Consider the following 18074-nt stretch of genomic DNA (forward strand, 5'->3'; position numbering starts at 1 on the left):
GCGATGAGAAAATTCCTCCACGCTAGGAACAACCTCGTCGTAAAACTTACCCTAGATCGGCAAGCCTTCTATCTTGTGGAGATCCTAAAGTGAAATCCACATTTCCCATTCTGCTGTGTGAAGTGTGTTGGTTGCTGAACACCAATGCTCAAAGAACGCATGAAGGACAGAGGATGACGATCATAACTAAACAAAGATGCGTACACAGCGTGATAAAGGCCCACGTTGGTAAGCACATCTTTGGATCAGCTTAAGACATCTTTAAGCTACTCCTAATAAAACTCAGCAAAGACGGCCTCTCCAGTAGTAGACAAGATGCCATTCCAAGTCATAGCTTCACTACGGATGCAATCACCAAAAACCTCAAACTAAGCCGGTGAATTGTCACGAACATGGTGCGTAGGATTCAAGATAAGAATCCTCGACGTACACGCCTTCTTCTTCGTATTGGATCGACCAAAATCTGTCACCTCCCAAGATATTTTAGAAGACCACGACTTGATATGTATCGAGTTGTCTTTTGTAAGAAGAATAAGCGTATTAGGGCCAGTCAACGGCGCACAAAATTTCAATGTCGTTACCCTATCTTGTGAATCGCCTTCCTTTGTAAGAATAATGATGGTATTACTCTTAAATCACTTGAAAAGTACCATGGCTGCAAAAAAAAAAAAAAAAAAAAAAAAACGAGAGAAGACAACATAAGCATAAGGTAGGACATCAAGAAGAAAAAAAAGATTGCTTCACTAAAGCAAAAGACATGTGAGACAAACCTCATGAGCATTGAAGAATGACGATGACAAAGTCACAACAAACAACAAGAAATCAGCCACAAAGCTTGAGCAGCACGGCAAAGAGGGCAGCTACGAGATGATCCTTCAAAGCACTCTACAGTAGCAAAGAAAACCAAAATGCTACCCAATCGCACTATGCAACCCCATAACGATTACGCAAGCAGTTTCTTGCACTGCACAACAACGTCACCCTGAAGGGAAACTGTGACCAAAGGCATTACACAACGCAACCCTGCTACAGTCTTTTGCATAGAACCACGTGGTAAAAAGTGACGCACTGCAACAAGCTCTAAACAACAACACACGACAGCACCAAGCAGTAACAAAAGGCACGACAAGCAGTAGCAAAAGGCACGACAAACAACAGTAAGCAGTGCATCACAAGGATGATTTGTGACAAAAAGACACACCCAATTGTCCTATAAATAAGGGTCAATTGCTTCCTAATGCTAGAGGGAGAATACAAGCCCAAATAGAAAAAGGAAAATCAAAACAAGGAAGCACATTCCAACCAAAAGAAGGAAGCAAATTCCACGCAAAAAAAAGGGTAAGGTGAAACCGACAACAAGGAGGGAAACATGTTGTTTTTTGCAACAAAAATTAGCAAAGAAAAGAAAAGGAAACGAAAAAAAAAATGAGGAAAAGGCTTCAAAATTTCCAAAACATCAAAGGAAAGTACCTTTCTTTGCCAAAATACAAAAGGCAATCCCTTCAAGGCAAGGACAAGTCTTCAAGTTGAAAAAAAATGCACATCCTACTTACCCAAGGACAAGCATTAAATCTTACCAAAACTTTGAAGGAAATCACCCTCATTGCCAAAATTGAAGGAGGTTCCTACCTAAGGAAGGAAAAAAAATATTTCCCACAACCACAAGGAAAAAGAAAAATCCAAGTCTCAAATACACCAAATGTATTTTGTTAAAATTATGGAAAATCAATACGAATAATAAGTATGTGCCAATTTATCAATTTCCAAAATTTCTTTCAAGATCAAGCCTCTACGGCCCTTAAAGAAACAAAATTTCATTTCTTTCAAGATCAAGCCTCTACGGCCCTTGAAGAAAAATTTCATTTTCACTCAAGATCAAACCTCTACGGCCCTTGAAGACAATTTTCATTTCATTCAAGATCAAGCCTCTATGGCCCTTGAAGAAATGTTTCATCCAAGAAATATGCCTTAACGGCTGTTGACGAAATTCATCACTTCAATTCAAGTTCAAGTCTCGACGACCCTTGAGCTAGAACATTCACATTGTAGGACTTCAAAACACGTTTCCTACATGTGACAAGCACATGCCTACAACACGCCTTGAAGTGGGGGCATTTGTGGACATGTAAATTTCGTTGCATGCAAATGCTACATCACAAAGATCCACGTGGCATATGACTCATCACAAATGGACAAGTCATCAATGACATGTAGCAAAAATCAAGCAAAGGAAGTTCAAAACTTCCCCAAAATTTGGCAAATCAGCAAATGGCCCAAATTGTTCCTAAAACCGGAAAGAAAACTAAAACATCTTCATAAAACAAGCAAGAATTGAAGATCGCTCACAAAATAGGCAAGAAAGCCCTAGAATTCGGCCAAGGTAAAGGAAAATTGCTAAAATTAAGACACAAAACATGCCTAAGTTTTCCCATGGACAAATCAAGACATAAATCAAAGCCAAATCCATCCAAAGGCAAGATTTGAGAAGTCTATAACTACAAGGTCCTTAGACAAGCATAAAGGTGGACAATTTCTACATAAAAGGGCCGAAATTCTCACAAAAGGAGAACCTCTGCCAAATCTTTGAAGACTAATACGCTGCCAAAGTTCCCCTGGAAGAACGTACAACCAAAGCCGAAGCTTTCTTTTGACCAAAGCTGAAGCATTCCCTTGAAGAATCAATAAGCACTTGTGTTGATTCCTTCAAGACTTTGTTGCAAGCTTAAAACTTGTAATGATGTTTGATTCAAGATCAAGTCGCCAAGACCATTGAATCAACAAAATCCTACATCAACATCACCTTTCTCGCAGGTCATACATAAACCTAGAGATGAAGACTATCCACGCATTGTTTCAAGCTCAAAACTTGAAACAATCGCTTAATCGTTCGTTCGAGATCAAGTTATCGCGACCCTTGGATCAATAACCTATGCATCTACATCAAATTTGAAGACTGAATAAGAGGAAAATTGTAAACAGAGATTGTAACCCTACAAATTCATCAATATAAATATACTTTGTACACGTGTTCTCGTTTCATTTGTTACAAAATTTTCACGTTTACACTTATACAACCACACATTTTTGTTCAAGGTTAAACAAGTTAGCATGTATATACGAAGCTTTAACCACTACCGACATGCTACGTGGTCGATAAGCTTCACCTCTGCCAAGCACGGAATGATCATTTAGATCTACACTAATTCCTAAAGTGTTGTGTTACTTGTTACACAACCCACATAATTGGTTACATAAAAAGTAAGGAGTTCTCTCGGACCTTTGCTTATGAAATTCCATACAACTACGTACTTTTTGATACGAAAGGTTAGTGAATTTCATGACCTAAAAATCTTTAGTATGTTGTGATATAGGCCACGTAACTCAAAGGATTGAAGAAACCCAAAGTTAACAGCCAAGTGGTCATGTGGACTTGTCTGTTTCTGTAAGTAAAGCGTTCGGCTGCCGACCATATGGCTAACAACTTTGCAAAAATTCTACACCAACACATACGGTTGCATAGGCTACGTGGGCTTGTCTGCTTAAGCGAAGATGAAGAAAAACGAAGAAAGCAAGTTTATTAAATTGTTTAGCAAAATTGATAAACAAATAACAAAGGTCGAAGGAATCCAAGCAAATCAAAAAGCAACAAGGAAAACAAAGAAAATCCTAAAGGCTACCTAGAAGACTGCTTTTTAGTAGCTTGGACATCCCATAACTACTCGATCGCCATACGTTTAGCAGTCGCGACATTCTTAGCAGCGCAATCATCCAGTGCTTCACCCCTGGCTGCCCCAGCCTGGGCACCAACTTCTCCAACTACTTCTTCAATGGAAGCCTTAAAAGTAAAGGCAAGCAAATCTTTCAGAGAAATAGAGAAGGTCTCAAAGTCTTTCCTATCAAACTCAAAGTCAGAAGGCTTACCAAAGAAATGATCTACATAACCCAGCTTGTAGAAATTGGCTTGACTCTGAAAAAGCGAAGCCTCGAGCCCTATCTTATCACCTTTCAGCTGCTCGTTCTCCTCGAGCAAACCAATATGGACACACTGCAGCTCATCCACTTCTTTCTTCAGACTTTCATTGATCTTCAATGCACCTTAGAGTTCCAACACTTGAGATTCAAGCCTATCAACGATCTTCTTGAAGTGGATCACTTGATTATAAGCAGTAATCAACTTTTCATCATTTGCATAAATAGCGGAACGAAGCTCAGAAACTACATGATCAAGATCTTGAATCTGAGGTATGTAACATCCAATCTCATCCTCTGCACTTTCATACTTAACTTGGATCACGTCAAGCCTAGTCTTCAAGTCAACGATCTCTTGGCGAGCGATCTCAAGTTGCAGAGAAGTAGGGGTAGAAATGTTAGACCCATTCAAAGCGATGAACTTAGACTCCAACCTCTTGATCTTTTCAGCAGAAGAATAATTTTCAGTTGCCATGGTCTTTACCACCTCCTTGGCAGCCTTGGTATCCCCTTGGTCAATGAGCATAGACTCGCCTGCCAAAATTACTTTTTTTTGTATCATAGCAAGCAAAGCAGTCCTTCTATATTCGGTTATATACTTCATAAATGAACTTAGCCAAACAACCCCTCTAACGCCATCGACAAGCTTGGCACACATGTTCATGTCTTCAAACAGATTTGGTTTCAAGAGCGCATAAATCTCAATAGCCTTCCCAAAAACAGGCTTGGTGGATTTCTTACAACTGCCTACGCGAGCAGTCTTCTCTTTCTGAGTAGGCGAATCAGTTTTAGCATCAAGGGGAATGGGCTTTGGTGCCACTTTAGCAGCAGAGTCTACCTTATCACTCTTTATAGTGGCAAGCATCTCCAAAGGTGAACCAGACTTAGCTCCCGATGGACGTCTTGGCACAAATTTCAGCATTGGGGGCATGACGAAATCTCTACTCTGAGCAATGCTATCAGCAATCGTACTAGCCATCTTTGGCATGGTAGGCGTCATAAGCTCAAATCTAGCAACCCCATCTTTCTTCCTATTGGAAGAAGTCAAATCAATCACAAGTTTATCGGCAACAGTTAGACCCTCATAAGCAGCGGAGGAATCTTTCCACCTTCATTCACAGCAGGCTCCATAATAATGATTAGACAAGCTAATGCCTCCGCCTTAATCTGCATTATCTCCTCTCTCGGGGGCAGCCCATCTTTCTCCCATCGAAGATGACTAAGCAGCTAATGCCATTCACAGTACTCAGAAAGGATACCTAGAGCAACATGCACCTTCTTCATATCTAGAGAAGTCTTGGGAGTTGAGTCAAATTCCAAATCTACATAAGCAGAGGAGGACAACCAATAAATCAAAGAGCAGCTCAGCAAAAGTACAAAACAGTTTACTTACCAATGATGAAAATCATTGGAACACGCAGCTGAGGGGAAGAATTAGACTCTCACTCTCCACTTATCTCCAAAGTCTCATTGGCCCAATCATGATCTCCCTTGCTCGAATGATCGAAGAGCCTATGGCGGGATTGCAGCTGCACACTCCTTCATTGTGGCCTATGTCAAAGAATCACCAAAATTCATTGACGATCAAATCTAAGTCGAAGCATTGGCTTAGATTGTGGAATCCTACCACCACATGGACTGCATTTGGAGAACATTAAGCGGGGGCCACACTTCTTGGAAGAAACGCGCCATGGAAAAAGTATATCCTAACATGAAGTAGTAAGGGTAAAACTTGATGGCTCTTTGAGCCCCACTACATGGCTCACGGCTACTACCTTTCTTGACACACTTCACATGCACCTTAGATGGAATTGAATGCCTATATGCTTCAAGAAAATCTCTGAACGAGTCATTAGAGCTAATTTTGAAGTGAGTAGCCTTGAAGTAGCCTACCTTACTCAAAAACCCGTCTTGATGATACAACAGCGGTACACCATTATCACCCATGTGGCTTAAAGAAAACATGCTTGAGAAAATTCTACAAAGACACAAGGAAAATTCGTTAGACGTTAAAAAAGAAGAAGCAATCAGCGCATCAAGCCCCATGGACAAAAGACTAAGTCATGGCCCAAACCGCAGGAGCCAAGCAGCCGCACCAGGCCCCACGACCTTGTCCATTTTCCTCGGCTCAAAAGCCTCGACACCCGGTCCAAAAGGATAGGGGTTGGTGCCTTCGCGCCTCCCTTTCTTTCATCTTACTAGCATAGGCCCAAGCCCAGCGGTCCAAAATCCAGAACCTCTTAATATCGACCCAAGTAGAAAGGTTCTGGACCGAAGCCGAGCTCTAGCTCGCCTCCACGGCCCATGCCGTTGCACCTAAACCTCGGCTCGCACCAAGATGCCGTTGCACTAAGCAACCCTACAACAATAGCCATGCTGTGGCTCCTCAACCATTTTTTTTACACATTCTCGACCCCCGTCGAGCCAAATTTCAAGCCCCAAGGCTCCCAAAAATTAAGAAGACAAGGAAAAATAAAATTTTCTTACCTTGGTGAGGCATGAAGATGAAGAAAACAACAAAAGACGGTCCCTTGCACGAGCAAGTGTAGAATATTGCTAGGGGTGGGGGAACAAATATCCTCTAGCTTTCTTTCTCTTGTAGGGTAGAATAAGTTGCTCTCTGAAGTTGATTTAATCATCTACTTAAGGTAGACTTAAATAAACTTTAGAAGTAATTTATTTCCCTTTCCTAGAAGGATCTATTTTTCAATTAATGGGGGAATCTACATCAAAATAGGAAACAATATTATGTTTCCTAAAGCAAGGGAAAATCTTTACACTTGCTGCCCTTTCCTGCCAGCAGCCCAACATGTGTGGGGGCATTTGTGGAGCCAAAAATAATCAAGAAAATTATGGAGGTGACATGGGGACTTTTGGGTAAAAAGGACAAAATTACCCTTAAGGCACATCAGGATTCCCATGCGCATGCAACAGACAATAACGGCTCAATCAAGGAAGAGTCAAATGTGATCAAAATGATATTTATTAAAATCCTTCTCATCTCTCCTTCTCAAATCCCCACTCAAAAGGTAACTCCTAATTGACCTATTTAAATTAGGATTGATTGCCAAGTTAATTGCAAGATATTATTTCACATGATATCTTGCAATTAAACTCATAATTCTACCAATAATGGCCGGTCCCTATTTCTCCAAAGAGGGCTTGCCAGACCTCTATATATAGCCTCATTCTCCCACCAAAATGCAAATTCATTTGCTCCCCAAAAATTCCTAAACACTTTCTCTCTCAAATTCTAACTTTGGCATCAGAGATTTTTCGGCCAAAGCCTCCCATTCATCATGGGTGCGTGAGGTTCTTGGCCTTAATCTTAGGTGTTAGTATTTTGCAGGTGCATTTTCGTCAAATGAGAAGTAGGCGGAAATTTGCATCCACAATCTAGCTTTAGAGTTTTAGGTTATATTAGGAATATTGATTAAGATAGTTTTGATTTTCTTTCCTTTTTAAGAGAGATATAATAGGAGAAGGCACCTATTTATGACCCCTTAAAAAAAAAAAAAAAAAAAGAAGAAGAAGAAGAAAGAAAGAGCCAGCACCCGTAAAAATAGCATAATTTATATTTTTATTTGACCGTGTGAAAGGGGGTAGTGTCTAATTATGCTAGTGAAAAGCAATGAGCCACGTCCCCCATCCGCCCCGCCAGAATCATGCATTTACCACCTTTCTGAAATTCTGCTTGGAAGGTTTGTTGCCACAATACGTGCTTCGTGGCAAGCTTATGACTTTGTGATCTTGAGAAAAAAACGCTAAAAAAAAAAAAAAACTCACAATGGCTTTCAAATTTGTAATTTGTTCAGGCGAATCAAAATACATACAAAAATGCATCCGCAGGTTGAGAGAGTGCAAGACATTGCTTCAATATCCAAGGACGAAATCCCGGAGGAGTTCATTAGGTCAGATAATGAGCAACAAGGAATCACGACTGTTCAAGGGAAAACCTTGGAGTGCCCTACTATTGATTTTAGCATCCATGACGACGTAAAGATCCTCAACCAAATCATCGAGGCGAGCCGTGATGAATATATACATAAACCAAATGTAGTTCAACGCCCTAATTAATTTTGTAATGTATCATTGTACCTTACGACATCAAAGAATAATTAGCAAACACATACTATTGTCAACCCAATTTCATATCATGCAATTCTAACTACCAAATTCACAAGACATTCTAATTCAATTATTGCAGTCTGATATTTATCATCAATATTTCCCAGAACGATCTTTTGTTATTTTGTATATATACAATCGACAACCCATCATCTAGCCCAATGATCAAATTAAATCTTTGTATTGAAATTGGGAAGATTCATGTCTCAGTTTCATCATTAGATGTAGTGATCTTCATTCTCGAAGAGGGCTAGGGTTTACGTCAAACACAACATATTCTATTTCCAATATCTAGCCACTGCTTTATGAGAATTTTCATATTCTCTAATTATTGCATAAGTAGCTTCTGTCTTTAGATTGTTGGAGCAATATTAAAAAAATATAAAAATAATAGAAGAATTTCAATGATAATAATCATAAAGAAAATCACAACATCAATAGTATGCAAGATTAATATAAACATCTAGAGAGAAAGTAAGAAAGATTGACAAACTTGGAGATTGAGGCTTGCATAAATGCAATGTCCTAAAGACGGAATTTCGCCCATACTCTTATGCTTGTAGTTCGGTGGGCGTCCGTCTCCCAAGATTTAACATTCTATAATCCAGAGTTGAAGCACTTCAATCTTCGAACTCTAGCGAACTTTATATATTCCGTACTATCAAGACACGACTCAAAATTTGACAAACGAAGAACAAGAGAAACAAGCCCTATTTCTCTTGTTCTTCGTTTGTCAAAATTTGAGTCGTGTCTTGATAGTTCGAAATATATAAAGTTTGCTAGAGTTCGAAGACTGAAGTGCTTTAACTTCGGATTATAGATTGTTGAATCCTGGGAGACGGATGTCTACCGAATTACAAGCGCAAGAGTAGGTGTGAAATTCTGTCTTTAGGACATTGCATTTATGCAAGCCTCAATCACCAAGTTTGTCAGTCTTTCTTAATTTCTCTCTAGTTGTTTATATTAATCTTGCATACTATTGATGTTGTGATTTTCTTTATGATTATTATCATTGAAATTCTTTTATTATTTTCATATTTTCTAATATTGCTCCAACATTCTAAAGATAGAAAATTATTATTTGGAACAATCAGAAATATGAATGTATGAAATTTAATAGGGTAGAGATGTAGCGTTAACCCTATAGAGTGATTCTCATAAAATTGCGGTAATGATATTTACCTCTCGCTCATGTCTGGATAGACATGAAGCAGTGCATAGGGTTTGCTTGGCTGTAATTTCTTGATGTTATTTGTTTTGTGTTTGATATGAAGAATGAGAGAAACTGAGTGGGAAAACCCCATTTCTCAATAGTAAGAATTAACTCTAATTTTCTATCATCTAATACCAATGATTTCATGATTTTATATAGAACCAAAGTGCTACTTTTTAAAAAGATATAACTTTTCATCCATAAATATACATTATTTGTCAAGAGGCTGCACCTAAACATGATCTTTCTACGAAATAGAATTAACACTATTTTTTATTCAATTATTAAAATTATATTTTTTAATATTTTATATTATAATATATAATTTCCAACAAACGTATCACTGAACGTGAGGACAAGAAACTCAACTTATTGAGTAAGGAGACGATAGCGGTGGAAATGGAGACAAACGTCTCTTCCTTTTTATGGGAATTGTGAGAGAGGGCAATTGAACTATCTAGCGCAAAAGGACAAGTTGTAAAGAAACTCAACCTATTGTGTAGAGAGATGATAGAGGTGGAAATGGAGGCAACGTCACTTCCTTGTTATGGGAATTGTGAGAGACAAGTTGAAAAGAAACTCAATATATTGTGAAGAGAGATGAGAGCGGTGGAAATGGAGACAACGTCACTTCCTTTTTATGGGAATTGTGAGAGACAAGTTGTAAAGAAACTCAACTTATTGTGTAGAGAGATGATAGCGGTGCAAATGGAGACAACATCACTTCCTTTTTATGGGAATTGTGAGAGAGGGCGGTTGAACTATCTAGCGAAAAGGAATGAGCCACGTCCTCTTCATGAATGCATCTTAACTTCTTCTGCCACATATGTAAGTATATATATACAACACTTCACGTAAAGGGAGTGTGACCATAATATCAGATACACAAAAGTCTAAAGCCCTTCAAATAGATTGTTCGCTACCTTTCTTTTTCTGTTTCTTTTTGGAGTTTCAGAAAATGGGAGTGGAGTCTGTGAAAAGAGAACGCGAAAGCAATGAGGGTACAATCCCAGCTGAGTTCATTAGGTCGGAGAACGAGCAACCGGGAATCACAACCGTTCATGGGAAAGTCTTGGAAGTACCAACAATTGATTTCAGTGACCCTGATGAGGAAAAGCTCATCGTCCAAATTACTGAGGCCAGCTCCAACTGGGGCATGTACCAGATAGTGAACCACGACATTCCCAGCGAGGTCATAAGCAAATTGCAGGCTGTTGGGAAGGAGTTTTTTGAGCTTCCACAGGAGGAAAAGGAGGCTTATGCTAAGCCTCCGGACTCCGGCTCAATTGAAGGCTATGGGACAAAGCTCTTCAAGGAAATTTCTGAAGGCGGCATTACGAAGAAAGGGTGGGTGGACAATCTGTTCAATAAGATTTGGCCTCCATCTGTTATTAATTACCAGTTCTGGCCTAAGAACCCACCTTCTTACAGGTTAGTCACACTTTGTTTTGAGTGCCAATTACTATTATTTAGACATACAGAACTGCACATTCAGTGATCCACTCTTGCTGTCGTTCCAATTTTATCAAAATTGCATAGAACGACACTCTTTAAATGTGGTTTACATATATTTTATTCTTTTAGTTTGGGTTTTGTATATTTTTTCTGTGATAATTTTTTCATTTCGTGGTCGTTTTTTGATGTTCTTTTTTCCAACGTTATTAATTATTATTTTTTGACGAATTTTCCAAGGTTATTATTTATGAAAACTTATACATATAATTAAGAATAATATTGCAAGTGGCCCACTATTAAAGTGGTGAAAAATAGTGTTTGCTCATACATTAAGGTGCTTGTTCGACTTTTTAATTTTATATTTAATCTAACTAATATATCGTTTAACAAAAAAAATTAAGAGTAAAATATTGGTGTCAAATATGTAATATTAGTGCCACTTAGTAAATGAGAGGTCTTATAATTAGCACTTTAAATTCTTATTTGGCACTTTAAACTTTTTATAATTAAAAAAAAATATACTTGTGAGAAGTATATAATAAGATTTTTTTTCTTTTTATTTTTTTGTCAAAGTAGAATTAGATTTTTGAAATACTAATAACAATTCTAAAAAAGAATATATATATAAAATATAATTTATGATTCGTTTGGAAGTATTCATAAAATAACTTAAAACTCTTTCGGTGAAATAAATTTTGGATTATAAGTGTTTTTTGATAGATTTTGGATTATATGTGCTTTTTGATAGAATCATCAATGTTTTTATCAGGAAGTATATAAAATTATTTTTTGAGGATTTACTTGAATTTTTATTAAGGATTGATTTTAAAAAATATTTTCACAAAAAATACTTTAGTCATTTCAAAACATTTTTATACGAGCCCTTATTGCTAGATTTGAATTGTGATTATATATTAAGCAACAAGAAAATTTCAATTAATCAAGAGTCATTGTTCATTGAAATACACCGTGGTCGTTAAAAAAAAATGTATGTATTTACATTATTAATTAGTAAGATAAATTATATTTTATCCTTTTAAATTTGAGATTACAATCATATACAACATATTTAAAATATTTCTATTTCATACCAAAAGAATTATTTCATTTCAATTTCATACTTCTGTCATAATTTTTATTAAATTCTCAGTTATTTGCCCATTAGGATACCACGGGCCCCATAAAATTTGTCACATGGATAAAAGTTGAGAAAAAAAAAGAAGAAAATAGTATGGTAAAAATATTTTTTTAAACTTAAAAAAACGAAAAAAAACAAAATTTCATCTTCCCGAGCAAGTTTCTGCCGTTCATCCTCACCCTTGTTCCCCACTCCGTCTGTCCCCCTCCCTTCACCTTCACCACCAAAACCACAATTGAGAACCCAACTCAAGTCCAAAAACCCCAATTGAAAAGCTTGCCTCAAGTCGCCGAAATCACACAGCCTGCAAATCCAGAGCTCCTCCAAAACCTTGAAACCCACCCCAAACAAATCAAATTCCAAATTTCCAATGTAAATTAAGAAATTAAGGGAGTGTATTCAATTGAGATTTTGAGGGATTTTAATTCTTTTAATGAATTTAGAAGTATTCAATCATGATTTTAAGTATTTTCTGAAATTTAAGATGTATTCAATTAGAATATTAAGATAATTTATTAAAATCTTTAAAAATATAGGTGTATTCAATTAGGATTTTAAAGAAGTTTATAACTTCCAGGTGTATTCAATTAGAAATTGATTTTAAAGAATTTGAGAAAGATGCGGAAATAGAAGGAATTTGAAAGATTTCGTAGTATATTTTAAGCATCTCCAAATCTCATATCTCTCCTGAGATTTATAGAGAATTTAATTAAAATTTTATATGATACCTCTACAAATTAATTAAACTCAATAAAAATTCATGAATTTATAAATTTATAAAGTCTCTCAAATTTTGAATTGAATACACCCTTAAGAAAGATATATGGTGATTCTGATTTCTGAATTTCTGATTGATGAATTTACGGCGAAGTGAAGCTGGCGATTTCTAAACCGACGAGCGAGTCAACTCAGTGAGCAAAGCGAAGATGCGAGCAAGCCAACTCTGAACCAGTTGACCATCAAAGGCTACCTGCATGTCATGATTAGCAGTAGATCCATCAGTGGTGTCTTCAATTTTTATTTTCTTCCAAGTCCTGCCTGCCCACATCCCGCTCCAGATCCGTCGATCTCCATCCCAGAAGCCAAAAACTGAAAAAATTCCCAAAATTTTCCTGCACATTTTCTCTCAGTTTTCCTCTAACCAAACACATCATGTTATCTTTTCCCAAACAATATCTAGACCCTAATCTACCCATTTCACTTCAAATACTCTAATCCCAGCAAAACCAAGAAACCAAAAACTAAAAAAATCCAAAATTTCCAATTGAGGAAAACGCTGAGGTTGGGGGCGGGGTCCTGCATTTGCAGAAGTTTGGGTGGGAATGGCGGTGAAGTGAAAGATTTCGAGCTCTCTTTTTTTTTTTTTTTTAATCCTTTTCTACTTTTTAAGTTTTAATCATAAATATTTTTTTAATTAAATATTTTTATAGTTGTTTGACCATGTAGTATAAGTTTGGTAGTCACGTCAACACAAATGTGAAATTTATATTTACCATGTTATCACTTAACGGTTAACTTAACAGTTGTATGAAATTAAAATGAAATAATAGTATATGTATGATATTGAAAAGTTTTAAAGATGTTGTATATGAAATTAAAATGAAATAATAGTATATGTATGATATTGAAAAGTTTTAAAGATGTTGTATGAGGTTGCAATTCCATCCAAATCCGAGAGTGCAAAATATAATTTACCCTAAATGGTAAGTAAGGAAGTCAGAGGAAAAAATGGAAAGAGGTAGAAAGTAAATAACTAAAATGGAAATAAAAATTAACAATGCAAAAGAGTAAAATTTAGAGTTCAATTGTCTAATGGACCACAACATACCATCACTTTCGTTTTTATGATCACAAAACAAAACCATTTTCAAACTAGCACATACATTGACGTACTGATACTGATACGAGAGGAACGCCTGGCTTGCTTTGAGGCCTGACTTATCTACATGCCCAATTTTATTTTGTACATATATTTTTCAATTTTCAATCGTCGGATTAAATATAATAAAGAGAATTAAAAGACATAAATTAATAAAAAGCACGTACAAGATTAAATTGGTGAGTAAATAGTGCAACCCTTGAAAAAATTATTAGCAAAAATATGAAGCTGTTATTTGCTTTATTACTGCAAAAATATACATCAAAGCAGTTCTAGCGTGGTGGAGGCCCCCTAGGGCTATCCACTATGCTATTCACCTAGTGAACAATAACCGCCCTTAATAAATAGTAATTGTCTTTTACATCTTCACCCCTACACTTGAATAGCCCTGACAATAGGCAATAAAATAATAGTATTTTATTTATTTATAAAATAATACAAAATATTTTACTTTCTTCATTTTCCCGGAAAATATTTTACTTTCTTTCAATTCTCCACAAAAATCCCACTTCTGGGTTTTCTTTCCCATTCACTTAATTCCCCCACCAAGCTCAGAGCTCTCAGTCCTTCATCTCCAGTCAAACCCTCTCCTTCTTGCCGTCAAGATCCCTTTCCAAGCTCTATTCCCCCACCTCCTTGCCTTCCAAGCCCCTCTCCTTCTCCCCAACCGCCGCCGCCGCAACTCACCGGGTCAAATCAGTCTGCCTCGACCGACCCAGTCCCAAACCCTCTACGAGATTATGTCCGACGACCAGAACCAAGACTCCAGGCTCCTCTCGGACCAGAAAATCCATGAGAAAATCCTTGCATCTTCACCCTGACGTCAGCGTGCATCACCTCCACCTCGGGCTCTCAGGCTGGCAACTCCTACCGGGCCTTTCCCTCGGGGCCGCTCGGGCTCTATCGCCAGCACATGCTGGACCTCCCCACTCGGGCTCTCTAGCCCTGTTCCGCAGCCTATCCCTCGAGCACGAGCTCCAGCTGGAGCTACTCTCAAAAGTGGAGAGAAAAAGAGTTAAACTATGTTTTCTTCTTTGACACACATCATTTTGAGTTCAAACCATTTTTCGTCATATCCGTCTAAATAATGCAAAATATTGCTTATAATAATATATAAATAAAGCTGAGCACTACCAAATCCCATTTTATATACATGAATACTTAAAATCTTGTTTCAACGAAGAAAATACAAACTCACTCTAGGCTGGACTAACTTTACACTACAATTGGAAGTTTCTCCTTTCTTCTTCTATTTGTGTAGTTAAGTGTTTCTCAATAACATTATTAGTAGTTAGAAGGATTGAGTTAATTATGTAGAAAAAAGGAAAAGTATTTTAAAAAAGTGTTTCTCAATAACATTAATAATTAACTATTTTAAATTTGATGGGGTGCAGGGAAGCTAATAAGGAGTATGCTAAGCATATGCACAAGGTGGTGGAAAAACTGTTTAGGCTGCTGGTGGTGATAACTTGGAGTACCTTCTCAAAATTAACTACTACCCACCATGTCCTCGCCCTGATCTTGCCCTTGGAGTGGTGGCTCACACCGACATGTCCACCGTCACCATTCTCGTCCCCAACGATGTTCAGGGCCTCCAGGCTTGCAAAGATGGCCGGTGGTATGACGTTAAGTACATCCCTAATGCCCTTGTCAATTGTCATCCACATTGGTGATCAGATGGAGGTACCTATTTATAAACTACTTACGGTAACCCACCTAAATCATAATATGCATGTTGCTCCTTAATATTAAATAAAAAATAATTAACACTTTCAGCCCGTCATTTAATACTACACTTTAGGATTATTCATTCACTTATAAGTAAAAGATCTTAAATTTAAATGTCATAAATGACGAGTTTAATACTGATTTATTCCTCCACTATTAGTGTATAAATATATCATTGTATAAAAGATACACCTTCAATCCATAATCTAAAGAAGTTTTAGGCTTCTAATTTTAAAACCCAAATAAAGTTCATATGCAGAAAAGTGAAAGATAAAATATTTAGAGTTACGCAACACCTTTTATAAATACTAGTTAGAAGACCATCATGTATTACAGTGCTCCTACATTATTGTAGTTAATGGTCCCAAAATTTGAGAAATTTTTTAGTATGCTCAAAATATGATTCGATACATCAAGTATTATAATATAAATGGTTAAATTTTTTTTTTTCAAGTATCAAAGTACTTTGTATTATGATATTTTATATATTGAGCCTTGTTTTCGGCACAATGAAACTCACCATCAGAGCAACTCCACCCATGGAGCCCTCCCCCTGGCAATCCATTATTCAATCCACCCTATTGAACAGTAATTGCCTTAAATGAATATTAATTACCATTAATGAACAGTAATTGCCATTTACATCTCCACCCTTGGAACCCTCCCCCCTGACAATAAGCAATAAAAATAATAGTTTTTTATGTTTGTTTAAATAATAAAAAATTACAAAAGCTATCTCTCTCTCTCTCTCTCTCTCTGACACAAAAAAAATAAAAATTTACAAAACCCTCGGCCCGTCGACTCCCCACCCCTCCTTCGCTCGACCTCCCACCCTCACTCGGGCCCTTCCCCGCTGGATTTGCTCCCACCGGCCCGAGGGCCCTTTCTCCTCGCCTGACGCCCGAGCAACCAGCAAGGCTGGAGTTGCTCTCAACCCTCCTTTTCTAATCACTAAGTTAATTAATTGTGCAGATAATGAGCAATGGAAAGTACAAGGGTGTCCTACACAGGACAGGACCACTGTGAACAAGGATAAGACAAGAATCTCATGGCCTGTGTTCTTGGAGCCGCCAGCAGACCACGTTGTAGGTCCTCATCCACAGCTTGTGAACCCCGTTAATCCACCAAAGTACAAGACCAAGAAGTACGGCGACTATGTTTACTGTAAGATTAACAAGCTTCCCCAATAAATAAACAATAAGCACCAAAATAAATAAAATTAAGAAGTGGGTGGTTTTGTTTATTTTTCTTTTCCTTTTTTGTTTGTTGGTGTTGTGAGTGGTGTGTACCTTATTAATATGAAATAATTGTTTGAATGTGTGTTGCGGGTTCAAACAATTTCTTGACCTTTTATGGCATGTTTACTAAACGGGAATGGAATGGAAAGAAACGGAATCGTATTCCGGAAGCATTCTGGTGTTTATTAACATGTAGGGAATGAAAAAGTAAGTGGGACCCACTTAAAATCCGGAATCGAATTCCTTAATCTTCCAGAATTCAATTACCTACATGGAGGTGGTAATTGAATTCCCGAAGGAAGCCTCCTTCTGGAATCAAACGTTTGTACCCAAAATACCCTTGTACTTTCCACCAGTAGCGCACCCTCTCCTTTGTTTCTCCTCCGCCGACTCCTTACACCTTGACCACCACCACGACACTGAACTTACATATACCAACAAGAACGCCAAAATTGATTCGACTCAACCGCCGAGTCGACCATTCAATCTCGTCCATTAGCCACCACAGTGGGTTTTTGCTTTCTGTTTGTCCACAGCCATTCTCCATTGACCCATCTTGACCCACACACCGACAACCCATTGTAGCACTTCCCAGCACAACCCACCTTATATATGACAATAAGATCTGGTAACAATTCTATCTCGTATTTTATGTATGATTTGGTGAAGACAAAGGTCAAATTTGGTGGAATAGGGATTGGGCGTCAGGACTGCAGGGTGAATTAGGAAGTACAATGCGAGTTGGTATTGGCGGATGAGGTGCTTCGGTGGAAGAGCTGGTGAGATGCAGACGAAACAGAGGGTTGGTATCGATAGAAGGAGTTTGTGTGTGGTGGCGACGGCTGCATAACGAGGGCTGGTATCGGCACAGAGAGAAACTGATGGCCCTTTTGTTCTGGTTGGCCCTATTTTGGAGTGTTTCAATCCAATATATATATATATATATTAGTTGGCACAAGGATATTTTAGTAATCACATGAATTTTCATTCCGATAATGTGCATTAGTAAACAGTTTATATCATTCATATTCCGATTCCATAAAGTTTTAGTAAACAGCTTTGATAAAAATCTAATTCTGATTCCACCTCATTCCAATTCCTCTTCAATTCAATTCCCTTCCTTTTGATTACGGATTAGTAAACGCGCCCTTACTGTTAATCAATGTAAGATTTTGCTTGTGCTAAAAAAAAAATTTCGAATCAAAAGGTGATGAGCAAAATCATACTTAGTTGTATTTGATTGTGGAAGATGAGATTCGGTTTCAACATTCTTATTCCTCTAATTCACAATATGTTTTGGATTCAGATCTCGTTTGGTGTCTAGAA

General features: G+C 37.5%; 1 protein-coding gene across 1 annotated transcript; it reads left to right on the top strand.

Moving 5' to 3' along the window:
* The first annotated feature begins 10180 nt into the window (after nt 1–10180).
* On the top strand, nt 10181–16828 carry LOC103441195 (flavonol synthase/flavanone 3-hydroxylase-like). The gene is given in 6 exon segments (XM_029106974.2): nt 10181–10741; nt 15177–15232; nt 15235–15431; nt 15433–15465; nt 16483–16518; nt 16521–16828. Coding segments are annotated over 6 exon segments (975 nt in total). The 5' UTR covers nt 10181–10268; the 3' UTR covers nt 16701–16828.
* The last annotated feature ends 1246 nt before the right edge of the window (nt 16829–18074 follow it).

Source organism: Malus domestica, chromosome 08 (assembly GCF_042453785.1).
Source record: "Malus domestica chromosome 08, GDT2T_hap1".
In the NCBI taxonomy this organism is placed as follows: Eukaryota; Viridiplantae; Streptophyta; class Magnoliopsida; order Rosales; family Rosaceae; genus Malus; species Malus domestica.